We start from the raw sequence: 16,421 nt of genomic DNA on the forward strand, positions 1-16,421 counted from the left end.
TAACTCTGTTTTCTCCTTCACAGGTGCTGCCAGACCTGCTGAGCTTTTCCAGCAACTTTGTTTTTGTTCCTGATTTACAGCATCAGCAGTTCTTTTGGTTTTTATTAACTACAAGGTACAAGTCAGGAGTGTGATGAAATACTCCCTACTTGTCTGGATGGGTGGAGCTTGACATCATCCGGGGCAAAACAGCCTTGGCATTGTACTCACAACAGATGCTTAATAGCAGCAAGATGTGCTATCATAAGATCCATTGCAGGAATTCACCAAAGATTCTTACATAGCACCTTCCGAACCCATGACCATTTCCATCTTGAAGGACAAGAGCAGGGGATAAATTGGAACAGCACCACCTGCAAGTTCCCCTCCAAGTCACTCACCATCTTGATTTGGAAATATATCGTTATGCCTTCGCTGTCATTGTGTCAAAATTCTGGAATTCCCTTCCTAAGGGCATTGTGGGTAAACCTATAGCATGTGGACTGCAGCAGTTCAAGAAGGCAGCTCACCACCACCTTCTCAAGGGTGATTCAGGATGGGCAATAAATGCTGACCAAAAAGCAAGGCTCACATCCCACAAATGAATAAAAAGAACTCTTAATACCTTTGCTTAACAAAAATTCATCTATCACAGATTTAAAGTCAATAACTGGTCCAGCACCCGCTGCCATTTCTAGAAGAGAGTCCTAAACATCTACTGACCTTTGTGTGTGGAAATGCCTCCTAACATCTCTCCTGAATGTCTGGCCCTAATTTTCAGACTATGACACCCATAGTTCCAGAATCCCCAACCAGTGGAAATAGTATATCTTTATCTACCCTTTATTTTCCTGTCAATACCTTGAAGACTTCAAGTAGATCACCCCTTAACTTTATAAATTCTGAAGAAAACAGGCCTAATTTGAATAATCTCTTCTCATAATTTAAACCCTGAAGACCAGGTATCATTCTGTAACACCTTTGTTGTACTCTCTCCGAGGTCAATATATCCTTCTTAAGGTGTAGTGCCCAGATCTGCTCAAAGTACTCCAAGTGGGGTCTACCTAGGGTTTTGTATAACTGCAGAATAACTTTAGCATCCTTATACTACAGTCCTCTAGATATAATGGCCAGCATTCCATGAGGGCTTTTTCGATTATTTTCTACACCTGTTCGTGAAGTTTTAAAGATCTATGCACCTCAACCACCAAGCCCCAAGTCTCTTTGGCCATCCTTGGGGCTAATGGTCAGATTACTGGTGGCTACTGAGACAGCTGTCGTACTGGAGCAGCGTTATAGACTCCACAAGGAAGTTGCTAGCACTGACTCAATGATGGAGTAAGGGTCTCCAATTACCTCCCTCATTCTTGGTTCAGTATAGGTGACCAAGTTCCCAGTCACTGTTACCTGGACCCAACTTCCCTGCGGTCAGGATTTGAAGTACTGCTTTTCAGCATTGAGTTGTAAGCACTATTCAAAGCCTCTATTTGATGATTAAACACAAAGAAGATTGAATGGATGGAAATTGGAGATTAAGCATAGTGTGTAGTATGTGTTATATTAAGATACAAGCATTATATTGTTTACACTGACCCTGCAGCGGCCCATTGACAGACTCTGCCCTATGCTGTTGCACCATTACTAAGTACAGCTACTAAACTGCTAGAAGGGCTCCTTGACACAAATTAACTCAGAAACAAATAGGACGCTGTGCAATCTGCTGCTAGGTTTATTGGATAATCACTGTCTAGTACACAGAGAACTCAAGTACAATCAAAGGGATTTAATGCAACTTAATTTGTTGACAAAGAATATTACTGCGATAAATCACGATATAATGGTTTTGTTTTCCTGCCGCCTATGCATTCTTAACTTTGAATGAAAGAGGCCATTTTTGTTTTTACGATGCCTTCCAACAACAATCATGTCAGAATGATTTGGTGTTGTCTTTCCACTTCATTAAAGCACCCCTGTCATAGCCTCAGTAACTCATACCACCAATGTTGTGATCTTTCACTTTAGTCAGTTTGGAACTTTCCTTGTACAGCTGAGTTTCTGAGAAGTACAGAAAAGGCCTTGGTCATTTACAGAAATGCAGAATGTAAGATCTAAAGAAAAGCAAAAACTACAGATTATCAAAAAGTCTAGATCAAAGGTGAGGGATTGCCTCCAATAGGCTGTTTTACCAGATACTTTAACGCCTATCTCACAAAGCTTAAGAAACTGAGTGTGAATGTCATGAAGAGAGACTGAACAGATTAGAATTAGAATTAGCTTTATTATCACTTGTATGAGTACAGTGAAAAGTGTACAACTTGCTGCTTACGATGCCATCTTAGGTACAAGAGTCCCTATGTACAGCTTCTTCAGTTATAGTCCTTAGGAAAATGGAGAAATAATAAGTCCAGCATTGCCTATAATCTGTTGTTTAGAAGAATGAGAGGAGATCTAATTGTTTTGATTTGACTTGATTTGATTGAGAAAAATAAGATGGTAAAGGGTTTGACAAAATAGATGTACAAAATAGATGTTTCCTCATGTGAGGCAATCTAGTTTCAGAATAAAGGGTAAAACAGAGATGAGGAGAAATTACTTCTCACAAAGGGTCATGAATCTGTGGAATTCACTACCCCAAAGTGCGGTGGATGCTGACACATTGACTAAATTTAAGGAGGAGCTAGGCAGATTTTTAATTAGTAATGGATTCAAGCGTTATGGAGAGTGGGCAGGAAAGTGAAGTTGAGGGTGAGGTGAGATGAGATGAGCCACAATCATATTGAAAGGTGGAGTAGGCTCAAGGGACTGGGTTGCCTATTCCTGCTCCTAGTTCTTATAGAGCATAGAACATAGAACAGTACAGCACAGTACAGGCCCTTCGGCCCACGATGTTGTGCCGAACTTGTACCCTAAACCTAAGGTCTATCTAACCTCCACCCCTACCTTGTACTATCAGCCATATGTCTATCTAATAGCCGCTTAAATGACCCTAATGAGGCCGACTCCACTACCCTCTCCAGCAATGCATTCCACGCCCCTACCACTCTCTGAGTAAACAACCTACCTCTGACATCTCCCCTATATCTACCTCCACTCATTTTAAAACTATGCCCCCTCGTAATAGCTACCTCCACCCTAGGAAAACGTCTCTGGCTGTTCACTCTATCTATACCTCTGATCATTTTGTACACCTCAATCAAGCCACCTCTCATCCTTCGTCATTCTAAAGAGAAAAGCTCTGGCTCTCTCAACCTTTCCTCGTAAGACCTTCCCTCCAATCCAGGCAACATCCTGGTAAATCTCCTCTGCACCTTTTCGGATGTAAGATGGAGTATGAGATCTTTATACCCTCAGATCACATACGATGACAATAGCATAACATAACTCTCTGGTAAATCTCCTCTGCACCTTTTCCAACGTTTCCACATCTTTCCTGTAAATTATATTCTTACATTCTTATATTGTTATATATATTCTTACATTAGCTGTTATGTCCTTATGTCCTTCTGGGGAGGTGAAAGCCTAAAACTCTTATCACTAGACTATTAATCCAGAGACCCAGGTAATGTTCTTCGGATCTAGGTTCAAATCCCACCAAGGCAGATGGTGGAATTTGAATGCAATAAAAAGAAAATCTGGAACTAAGTGTCTAATGGCCATTAAACCATTCTTGATACACTCATGATTTTTAGGTGAGCAAATCTTACCCAGTCCTTACCCAGTCTGGCCTACATGTGGCTCTAGTCCCACACCAATATGGATGATTATTAACTGCCCTTTGGGCAATTAATACTGGTCTGGCCAGTGACACTTACATCCATTAAAATACCATGCATCAAGTGGTCGGATGTAAGATGGAGTATGAGATCTTTATACCCTCAGATCACAGACAATGACAATAGCATAACTCTCTCTTAAAAGCACGTTAAGACAGAATAGAACAATCCTCATTCAAGTTTTGTAAAGGTAGAATTGAATAGTTCACACCCCATGTTCTAATAGCTGTTACTCACGATGATGTTGTCATTCTTTTTTAACATGGCACCACTTCTAGATTTCCAAATAATTATGTTGCCATCATGTATACCATTTGATAGATTGCAGTGCCTTCATCATCCATTTGCCTTTGGGATTCAACTACAATAAGACGTTTCGTCAGATGCTCTTTTTTGATTGTTAAGAAAAGGAAATATTTCCAGGAAAAGACAGGACACTGCAACTTGGTGGAAGCAGCTACAGACTTTAAAGATGTATTTGTTTACAGGACACAATGAGGTAGTGATAAAATTGTCAACAGTTATATTGATTAGTTCTCATTATTGGGTGTAAGTTTAACATTAAGTGGTAGAATCAGCAGTTAAGGATCAAGTTTGAGGAATCCAGTATTTGACATCAATTAGTTGTCAAAAGAACTGATTCCTTATTAACCTGCTGTGAATAAACGATGAGGCCTTGTTCTAGATTTGGTCCGCAGGCAGGTAGTATTTAAATAAGTTAAATAGAGGTCACCCCTCCTGTATAAGCAACTTTGAGACTTGTTAACAAAATAAAGACAACTTGAGCAAATTGATGACTTCTCAGCTACAATCTAGCTTTTTTTTCTGTTTTTTTTGTCAAATTCAGATTCCCAGATTTACGTTTGAGTATGGCTAAAGAGACACATTTTATCAACGCTTTCTGGTTTGCACTCACGGACATTCACAAAAATGCCATTGTAAAGCAGAGCAATGCTTTTTGCCATTAAAGTTGAGATGAGATTGCTGACTGGTTGGCAAGTTGGCAGAGACAATACCAAGGAGAATGCAAAAGATAGATGATGATTGGTAGTTAACTGTCAAGATTTGTTGAAATTTAATCTGAACAAATTGACTTTGATTGGCCAAAGCACTGTCTTAGGCGTGGGAGAGAATATTACAGAAAGGGAAATAAAGATAACTGAGAGGATGAAGCTTTGAAACATTTTGAATATAACGACAACAATCTTGTAAATCAAACTGAGAATGGAAAATATGTAAGTGGTGAACTGGTGGTCTTAAGTTATTACAATGATTACATGAAATCTTTAACAAGAGCAGTAAATGACTTTGACTATGTTCTGTCTATCAGACAGACTAGTAATGTGATATATGAATTGCAGTATTGGCATGATGTTAGCTCAGTTGGCTGGATGGTTGGTTTGTGAAGCAGTGTATCACCAACAGTGTGGGTTCAATTCATGAAGGACTCTCCTTCTCAACCTCTCCCCTCACCTGAGGTGTAGTGGTCCTCAGGTTAAATCACCACCAGTTGTGTCTCTCTCTAATGAGGGAACAGCCCTATGGTCTGTTAAGACTATCGCAACACAACAAGTTGATTTATCTCAAAGACAGATAGACCATATCAGACAGTTTGTTTCAGTTTCCAAGAGAAGGTTATAGGCCATGCTCAATGAGTTTGGATATGCAAACTTCAAAGCAATATGTCCAGCATTAGATGTGAATCCATGATTGGACATTGGCTTAATAATGATGCACTTGCACACGCTGTAAGCTGCATATACTAATCATAGTAACATATTATTTCTGAATTAACATAATAATTTGTACACAGAAATAACATGTGGTCATGTTGTACCTTTGTAATTGAACAAAATAAGCAACAATCATTCTCTGGTTGTTCCTTTTATATTGGCATTCATACACATATTCTAAGCGGTGCAAGGTGAAACACTTGTTCAAATTGCCATTTTTCAGCAATAGCTAAATACTGTACCACCAAACTTTATGTTCCTGGAAGTTTATCTTCCATTGCTCATTGGGGATAAGTGAAAATGCTGTCTAAGCACTACACCACTGGCCTGGCCTGACAGGTCCACAGATCAACTGAACAAAATGGCCACCAAAGTTTGCCCTCTGTAATCAGCAGGGCCACAATACAGGAAAGGATTGAATGCCATTATTTACAATTCTAAAACTTCCTGTTGCTATATTACACTTGGATAAAGGACTGTAGTATGAAAGAGGGGTAAGTTAATTTGATTACTGTTGACAGGCATCAACATTCAGACTATTATTTCTGATGATTTTAGAAGAACTAAAATTTGATATTTTCACTGAGGGAGTGATGAGCTGTCATGGATGCTGATTTTCTGAGCAAATGTTTAAAAAACGATTACTGCCTACTGTCCTAGAGACATCAAAGTTTTCATGATTGCATTTCTTCTTGATGACCTTGTCAATGTTTATCCTTAATCAGCACAAATCAAGCAGATCGTTTGATTGTTTCTTTATTGCCATTTGTGTGAGCTTGCTATTCAATTTGACTGCTTCATCTCCTACATTACAGCAGTGATTACACTGCATTTGTTGTAAAGTGCTCTGGGATACCCTGAGTTGGTAATGGGTGCTATATGAACACAAGTTGCTGTTTGTTCTACCACATATGCTTGTAGTGATTGTAACAATTACACAAACAGTGTTTCCTCATAGCCCTGCAAGTAATTAGGCAATTATCTTCAGAAAGTCAAATCCTCAAATTCCTCTTGAAAATTGAATCTGCTTTGACCATCCTTTTAGACAGTGCATTCCAGACTGATTTACAGCATCCGAAGTTCTTTCAGTTTTCACTCGAAATGCTTTGCTCTTCCTTTCAGGATATGATTTAATTATTCAACCACAAATATTCTCAGTGTCCCTGGAATTGCTGTCACAGTTGTGTGAAACACTGTATGCCCCGTTACAGATGCTGTTCTCTGCAGGAAAGGCTTTACAGGGTTCAGATGCTTTGGAAACATAACCACTGATAAATACTGCAGTGTAGACTGTGCACATGCCCTCTACTTCCCTAAGCATAGTAGTATCACGTCATCATAGCACATTTCAAACTCATTTCTCCCATTCATTTCCCAGATGCTTCTGCACACTAATTTGTGAAAAACAAAAAAATAAAGATTTTAAGGAATTACAGTCACTTTATGTTGCTTTGTAGGTTCGGTAAGCCAACAGAAGTTGAACAAAAGTTTGTTTTTGATTTGCCTTTTGCTTTTGTTTATTCTTGCGTAGGATATATGTATCAGTGGTGAAGGCCAACATTCATGAACTAGTTGCTAATCGTCTTGAGAGGTTCGTGGTCTGCTGTCTATTTGAAGACTACTAAATGATTTACTGGGCCATTTCAGGGCTATCTAAACTCCAGCATCATTGTTGGAGAAATTAGCAGGTGAGGCAGCATCAATGGAGGGAAAAACAGTTAACACTTCAAGTCCAGTATAAAGGACTTTCTCTCTTCACAGATGCTGCCTGACCTGCTGAGTTTCTCCAGCACTTTCTGTTTTTATTTCGATTTCCATCATTGACAGTATTTTGCACTGTGAGAGCCACGTTTCATGATGAAGGTTGCTGCAACCATCCTTTGTTTCAGTGTGGTAAAAAAATCACCTCCTGGTCTAACTAGAAGAGTACCTTGTATATTTGATTATATGCTAACAACTACTTATATGATACATTGATATGTCCAACACTGTGACAGAGACATTGAGGAGGACTAGATGTTAGGTGTCACTATTTTGAGATCCTTAGAAGTCCACGTGAGATGATCATGGAGGTTGGTGCTTATGACACTCCTCGGTTTTAAACCTTTCAGACCCAAATGCAATAATAAACCCTGGGCTTCTGTTAGTTTCTGTATTGTTCTTTCCTCATTGCACTTAGCTCTGTCCTTTCACTTGTAAATGAAGCCACTATTGGAAGGGGCTCACTGGGTCTAACCAGCTCCATTGTACTGTAGAGTACACTTACCCACAATCACTAGCAGCTGTCAGAGATTCCACTACAGATCCCAGCTAAGGAAGAGATACTTTTAACAACAGTGATAGTAGGAACTGCAGATGCTGGACAATCCGAGACAACAAGGTGCAGGGCTGGATGAACACAGCAGGCCAAGCAGCATCATAGGAGCAGAGAGGCTGACGTTTCGGGCCTAGACCCTTCACCAGAAAAGTGGGAGGGGAAGGGGGTTCCGAAATAAATAGGGAGAGAGTGGGAGGTGGATAGAAGAGGGATAGAGGAGAGGATAGGTGGAGAGGAAACAAACAGGTCGAAGAGGCGGGGATGGAGCCAGTAAAGGTGAGTGTAGGTAGGGAGTTAGGAAGGGGATAGGTCAGTCCAGGAGGACGGACAGGTCAAGGGGGCGGGATGAGGTTGGTCGGTAGGAGATGGAGGTGCGGCTTGAGGTGGGAGGAGGGGATAGGTGGGAGGAAGAACAGGTTAGGGAGGCAGGGACGAGCTGGACTGGTTTTGGGATGCGGTAGGGGGAGGGGAGTGGAGGGAAGGTCATTGATGAAGCAGCTGAAGATGGTTGGCCCCAAGACACTCCACGTCTCCAACTATTGTGCACAATATAAACTTAAGGCAAATTGGCTTAACATGTCTATTAGAACATAAAACATAGAACACAGAACAGTACAGCACATGAACAGGCCCTTCGGCCCACCATATCTACTCTGACTATGATGTCATTCTAAACTAAGCCCATCTGCCTGTAAATAGTCTATATCCCTCTATTCCCCTACCTGTCAATGTGCTTGTCTGAATTCCTCTTAAACATTGCTACCATATCTGTTTCAACAACCTCCCCTGGCAGTGTGTTCCAAATACCTACCACCCTCTGAGTAAAAAACTTGACTTGCAAAACTTCTTTAAACTTTCCCCTCTCACCTTAAACCTATGCTCGCCCATATTTGACATTTCTACCCGCGGACAAAGACTCTGACTATCCACTCTAACCATACCTCTCATAATTTTATGTTCTTCTATCAGATCGCCCTCAACCTCAGACACTCTATCGAAATTAATCGGTTTGTCAAAACTTTCCTTATAGCTAATACACTCAAATCCAGGCAACATCCTGGTAAACCTCTTTTGCACCCTCTCCAAAGCCTCCACATCATTCCTATAGTGTAGTGACCAGAACTGCACACAATACTCCAAATGTGGCCTAATTAAAGTTTTAGATAGCTGGAACATGACTTGCCAAGTTTTATTCTCAATACTCTGACCAATGAAGGCAAACATTCAGTATGCCTTCTTTACTAGCTTATTCGCTTGTGTTGCCACTTTCAGGGAGCTATGAAATTGCATCCCAAGATCTCTCTTATTATCAATGCTCTTGAGGGTTCCTGCCATTTACTATGTACTTTCCTCTTGTATCATCTCACATTTGTCCAGATTAAACACTATCTGCCATTTCTCAACACAACTTTCCAACTGATCTATATCCTGCTGTAGCTGTTGAAACCTTCCTCACTATCCACGACTCCACCAATTTTTGTGTCATCTGAAAACTTGCTAATTTGACCACTAAAATTTTAGTCCAAGTCATTTATATATGTTACGAACAACAACAGTCCCAGCACTGATCCTTGCTGAACACCACTGGTTGCAGACCTCCTGAGAAAAACACCGCTCCACAACTGTGATCATCTATGATCAAGCAATTTTTGTATCTAACTTACCAACTCCACATAGATCCGATGTGACTTAATCTTCTGGATCAGGCTACCATGAGGGACCTTGTCAAAGGCTTGAGTAAAAGTCATGTAGACAACATCCGCTGCCTTACCCTCATCAATCATCTGTTACTTCCTCTAAAAACTCAAACTGATTTATGAGACAAGACCTCCCCTGTACAAAATCATACTGACTATCTCTAATAAGTCTATTTTTTTCCAAATGTGTGTAAATCCTGTCCCTAAAAACCTTCTTCAATAAGTTACCTCCCAAGGATGTAAGGCTCACTGGTCTATAATTTCCTGGATTATCGCTATAGCCCTTCTTAAACAAAGAAACAACATTGGTTATTCTCCAGTATTCTGGCACCTCCCCTGCTGGATACAAAGATCTCTGTCAAAGCCCCAACAATCTCCCCCTTGCCTCCTTCAATATCTTTCAGTACCCATCAGGCCTTAGGGGCTGATCTATCTTAATGATTTTCAAGACACCTGACAGTTCCTCCTTCTTAATATCAATTGGCCCCAGTATATTAACATAACCCTTCCTAACCTTTCCATCATCTATACCCTTCTCCCTGGTGAATACTGATGTGAAGTACTCATTAAGGATCTCACCCACTTCCTCCGGCTCCATGCATAAGATCCCACCTTTGTCCTTGAGTGGACATACCTTTTCCCAAGCTACCTTCTTATCCCTAAAGTAGTAAAACATACTTGAATTTTTTCTAACTGTTGTAATTATAGCATATTAAAGGTTAAATTATTTTGTCTTTTTTTTCAGGGTGCTTTGAGTGTTGCATCAAGTGTCTGGGTGGTATTCCCTATGCATCGCTGATAGCCACTATCCTCCTGTACGCTGGTGTGGCACTGTTCTGTGGCTGTGGTCATGAAGCCCTCTCTGGAACAGTCACAATCCTGCAGAATAACTTTGAGGTGGTAAAAGGTGCTGGAGATGCCATAGATATTTTCACTATGTAAGTAATCCTGCTTCATATCCACTCTCTTGCCTTGGTGTTGCAAAGGCCTCAGATGCATCGGGTCAGTGGTGGCTCATTTGGTGGCCCTGCTTAGCTCTGAGTCAAGAGAGGTTGTATAACATTAATGTCATTGCTCTAGTAATCCAGAACTTGAAGCTGATATTCCGGGACTTTGGATCAAATCCCATGATGGTAGGTGGTGATGTCCAAATTCAGTAAAAATCTGGAATTTAAAAGCGAGCATAGTGGTGACCACGTCAATTGTCATACAAACCCAGCTGGTTCACTAATGTTTGCCATCCTTACGTATTCTGGCCTACATGTGACAACAATGAGGTTGATTCTTAACTGCCCTCTGGGGAACTGGAGACGGGTATTAAATTCTGGCCTCGCAAGCAATGCACATATCCCATTTTGGAGAAAAAGAGAGTTGTGAGTTCAGGACTTTTTTCACTCCAGAGACATGAGAAAATCATCCTGACTCACAAGGCAGCACTGACCAGGGGTACAAATACCTAGATATGTTAAATGAGAGTCTGACAGCATTATTTCAATGAAGAATGGGTAGTCATATGTGTTGACCTAGTACTCATCCCTAAACCAACATCAAAAGGACAGATTATCAAATCATTCCAACAACAGTTTAAACATGCTTAACTTGTAAACAGATAGCCAGGCGGGGGTGTTGTGATCATGCTGTTGTGCCAATAATCCTGAACCCCAAGCTAATGTTCTGAGTTCAAGGGTTCAAACCCCACTATGGCAGATGGTGAAATTTGAATGCAGTAAGAATCTGAAAAAAAAACAAACTTAATGGTGACCATTCTTGATTGTTCTTTAAAACCTATCTGGTTCATTAATGTCCTTTCAGGAAGGAAATCTGCCATTCTTACCTGGTCTGGCCTACATGTGACTCCGGATCCACATCAAAGTGGTTGAATTTTAACTGACCTATAGGTGATTAGGAATTAGACAAAGTCAAAAATCACACTACACCAGGTTATAGTCCAACTGGTTTATTTGAAAACACAAGCTTTCAGAGCTGCTCCGAAAGCTTGTGATTTCAAATAAACTCATTGGACTATAACCTGGTGTAGTGTGACTTTTGACTTTGTCCACCCCAGTCCAACACTGTCACCTCCCCACATCAAGGAATTAGACAGATTCTAATAAATAAATAAATCCTGGCCTAACCAGCAGTGCCTGCATCCTGTGACTGAATTCCTAAACACACATGTGAAAGCCATGAAAAAGATATCTAAAAATAAATCTCACTATTGCTCTTTTGTTAACATAATTCAGTTTTATCCGAAACCTCTTGGTAAAAAGTTAGTTAATACTGTCTTAAGAGTAGTTTGCACTTCAAGCTGTTTCATTACTTTTAGGTTCCCAGTTTAAGAAAAGATTACAGTGCAAACCATAATGTTATGGCTCTAGCTGAAAGCTGATCTCAACATACAGACCGATAGGTCCTAGGTTTAGTTGACACCATCCAAGAGAGTATTGGGCATAATGATAAGACTGACTTCTCACAGTTCCTGAAATGGGAAATCAGTCACGGTTACTTCATCTAACCAATGTTCCTCAGATCTACTGGAGTCAGAATAAGGATTGATATCATGGGATGCTTCTATGCCTCACTGATAATCACCATCTAAATATTGCACCACTGTAATTTTGACATATGAGATGGCCACTGATTTCTGGGGAATTATCTCCTCAGCAATAATATGTATCTTTTTGACAGGATGGTGAATAAAACAGCTTTACAAATAGACTGAACATGAACTACAGTCTTGTTTGATTATTAAACAGGGTCTTCTCCCAAACTAGCACCAAGGTCCGATCTCTGAAAACCATGTACATCTCCTCACAGATGGACAAAAGGCCATTGTGTTAATGAGCGCCTATGGGGAGGCTTCCAACTAAAAATTCTTAGCTGAAGAATGAGCAAAATATTAAAAAACTTCAGATTTGATGAGAGATTTACTGTAACATAAAAACGAATATTTTAGAACTGAGTTTTCCGTAGTTTACCTATGGTGTGAGAACCAGAGTGAGGGCACAAGTCTCCACATAGAAACATAGAAGATAGGAGCAGGAGGAGGCCATTCGGCTCTTTGATCCTGCTCCGCCATTCATCACGATCATGGCTGATCATCCAACTCAATACCCAATCCTGCTTTCTCCCCATAATCTTTGACCCCATTCACCCCAAGTGCTATATCTCACCGCCTCTTGAATACATTCAATGTTTTGGCATCAACTACTTCCTGAGGTAATGAATTCCACAGGCTCACCCCTCTTTGGGTGGAGAAATGTCTCCTCATCTCTGTCCTAAATCGTCTCCCCTGAATCCTCATACTGTGTCGCCTGGTTCTGGACACACCCACCATCGGGAACATCCTCCCTGCATGTACCCTGTCTAATCCTGTTTGAATTTTATAAGTCTCTGTGAGATTTCCCCCTTATTTGTCTGAACTCCAGCAAAAACAATCCTAACCTCGTCAATCTCTCCTCAAATGTCTGTCCCGTTATTCCCAGAATCCTGGTAAACCTTCGCTGCATTCCTTCGAGAACAAGGGTATCCTTCCTCAGAAAAGGGTGTCAAAACTGCGCACAATATTCTAGGTGTGGTCTCACCAAGACCCTGTATAACTGTAAAAATACATCCCTCCTCCTGTATTCGAAACGTCTCGCAATGAAGGCCAACATACCATTTGCCTTCTTTACCGCCTGCTGCACCTGCATGTTTACCTTCAGCGACTGGTGCACAAGCACCCAGGTCCCGTTACACACACCCCTCTCCCGATTTACAGCCATTCAGGTAGTAATCTGCCTCCTTGTTTTTGCTTCCAAAGTAAATAACCTCACATTTACCCAAATTATACTGCATCTACCATTCATTTGCCCACTCACCTAATCTGTCTAGATCATGCTGAAGTATCTCTGCATCCTCATCATAATTCATCCTCCCACTCAACTTGGCATCATCTGCAAACTTTGAGATGTTACATTTTGTCCTCTCATCCAAATCATTAATATATATTGTGAATAGTTGGGTTTCCAGCACCAATCCCTGTAGCACTCCTCAAGTTACTGCCTGCTAATTTGAAAAGGACCCATGAATTCCTACTCTTTGTTTCCTCTCTGCCAATCAATTTTGTATCCACTTCAATACACTTCCCCCAATCCCATGTGCTTTAATCTTGCACAATAATCTCTTAAGCGGGACTTAGTCAAACGCTTTCTGAATGTCTAAATATACCACATCGACTGGCTCTCCCTTATCAACTCTAGTAGCTACATCTTCATAGAATTCTACAGATTTGTCAAGCATGATTTCCCCTTCATAAATCCATGCTGACTCTGTCTGATCCTGCCAGCGCTTTCTAAATGCTCTACTATAAAGTAACTGATAATGGATTTGAGAATTTTCCTCACTACCGATGTTAGACTTACAGGCCTATAATTCCTGCCTTTAAACAACACACAAATGATGGAAAAATATTACTTCCCACTTGTTTTAAAACACTGTGACCGTAGGAAGACATAGCCCGTGATAACAAACAGCTTTGTACTGTCATCCTCCATGTGCACTGAACTTGTTTTGATTCTGTATTGATATCAGTTACAGTAAGGCCAGGGCAGAAATGGACCAATTATACCCTTGTAGTTTTTCCACCAGATCTGTATCTTAAATCCATCTGCCTGCCTTTGGCTCTGTATCTTACTATTTTTGCATAAAGCTCTATTTCGCCCTAAGTCTGAAAAGTCTTTTGGTGGGGGCAGGGATTTTCAGATTTGCCCCATCCTCTGTGTGGAGAAATGCCCTGAACGATCTAGCTCTATGCGATGCATGTGTTTCTACTCTCAGCTCCTTTTGCTGTTGTATTTTAATGAGTTGCTATTTCATTTTTTATGAATGACTGAATACTTTGATGTGTTTACTGAACGGAACAGGCCCTGAACTGGTTGTTTATTGACATGTGCGCTCAAAAGAGCCTGGTTTATCAATACAGTTAAAAGAAATATGCTTTATTTATTCATTTATCGGAATTGGGTGTCACTGCTTAATTCCCATCCCTTGTTGCCTTGTTCCAGAGAATGTGGTGGTGAGCCACATCTTTCAACTGCTGCAGTTTGAGTTGGGAAGTACACCCACAGTGCCACAACTTTATAGTTTTATAATTTTGTGTTTCCCATAGTGAAAATTTATAGCTCAGGTGATTTTCCATTCATCATGAGTGACATAAATATTTTACTGCATGTGCGAGGGAAAGAATGATTCAGAGGGCAGTAAATGAGTTACAGTCTTTTGTTGACGACACAGTTAAATTATTCTAAAATCTATCATGCTGATGATGCAGTGTGATAGTAGGCTAACAGCTCTGGTAATGGTTTTAATGGGAATGTGAAGAAATATTTGCCGAGGCAATATTTTGTGCCAACCCGATCGTGTTAGAAAATGAAGTTTGTTTGCTCCTTCCTCTCACCCATGTGACTAAATTAGCAAAACCTGAATAAGAAAATAGGTCTAACTTTTATCTCAAGAGAAAATGATAAATGGGTCCATGTTACTGTGGCTTTTAAACAAATTTTGCTTCTATTTCCCTGGCTTGAACTGTTAGACATACAGAATAACTCTCCATTCTAAATGGAGGGAAATGTACCCACATGTTTAAATGTTAGCTTCTTATCATCTGCACTAATTAAAATTAAACTTTGGCCTGGGGTAAAGTATCTCCAAAGGCAGAGGGATAGAGTGGATCATTTGATGTATTTGCATTGATTCGTTTCTCTCTCTTCCTTAAGTTAGAAATAATTGCGAGAACTGCACATGATAGAACATGTTGATGATGCCAGTACAAGTGTGTATGTACTGCTATTCTACCATAATCTCTATGAGTTAATCCCTATACATTTGACTTTGCAGGATTGATATCTTCAAGTATGTCATCTATGGTGTGGCAGCTGCCTTCTTTGTATATGGCATTCTGCTGATGGTCGAAGGATTTTTTACAACTGGTGCCATTAAGGATCTTTATGGAGACTTCAAGATCACTACCTGCGGTCGATGCGTTAGTGGCTGGGTATATATTGTTTTAGTCAAAATCTGAATTTCGATCTATTCTGAACGCATTTGAAAGCTGTTTGCGTGTAACCCACATGTGATGCTTGACAAAGGCATCGGTTAAGATTTGTCCTTTGGCATCGTGGGCTCATTGACGTTTCCATCTGCCACTACCATTTTTAGCTCAGTCTAAGGATACAGTCAATGCTACTAAGGCCAGTGTTTGTTGTCAATCACTAGATGCCCTTGAGAAAGCTGGTTGTCAGGACTAAACCAGTTAACCTACAGACGTCATTGTGCTGAAGGTACTGTTAGGTAGGAAGTTTCATAATCTTGATCCAGTGACCCCAAGGAATAGTTTTCTATTGCAAAAATATACTTTATTCATTAGAAACCTATATCTACATTCACAGGTGCTCAAGCAGTTCTGTACAGTCTTTGCGTATCAGAAAAAAACAAAACATTGGAATTTGACATTCCCTGCAGTTGCAACAAATCCTGAGCAATAGTGATACGTATCCAAGTCAACTTCTGCATTGCCATTTGGCTACAGATCTCATTAGCGCCTTGGGCCAGAGTCTGAGCACCAGAGGTCAAGTGAGAGTGACTGGCCTTGAAAGTAACACCAGCCACAGATAGTAGCACCAAGGAGGTCTAGGAAAACTACAGTCATTGGATTTGAGGTGTTGGTCAGGGGAAAGAGGGGGAAGGAAGAGGTGTGGGGTGGAGGAGGAGCAGAATGCTGGTTTGTGTGGAACTCGCTGTTGTTGTAACCATAGCCATAGGAACATGCTTGTGATTGTTTGATACCAAACATCTCAGCACCAGACATTACTACAGGGATTCCTTTGGACAGTATCACGGGTGCAAACATCTTTAGAACATACGAGCGTCTAAATTAGGAGCA

General features: G+C 40.6%; 1 protein-coding gene across 1 annotated transcript in view; it reads left to right on the top strand.

Annotated features, from left to right (window-relative positions):
* gpm6ab (glycoprotein M6Ab) overlaps positions 1-16,421 on the top strand; it is a 136,293-nt gene that overhangs the window by 75,842 nt on the left and 44,030 nt on the right. Inside the window, exons 2-3 of the mRNA XM_048594034.1 lie at positions 10,245-10,437; positions 15,377-15,533. Coding sequence (XP_048449991.1) covers positions 10,245-10,437; positions 15,377-15,533 — 350 coding nt within the window. The remainder of the gene's footprint in view (positions 1-10,244; positions 10,438-15,376; positions 15,534-16,421) is intronic.

Source organism: Rhincodon typus, chromosome 3 (genome assembly GCF_021869965.1).
Source record: "Rhincodon typus isolate 14 chromosome 3, sRhiTyp1.1, whole genome shotgun sequence".
NCBI classification, from domain to species: domain Eukaryota; kingdom Metazoa; phylum Chordata; class Chondrichthyes; order Orectolobiformes; family Rhincodontidae; genus Rhincodon; species Rhincodon typus.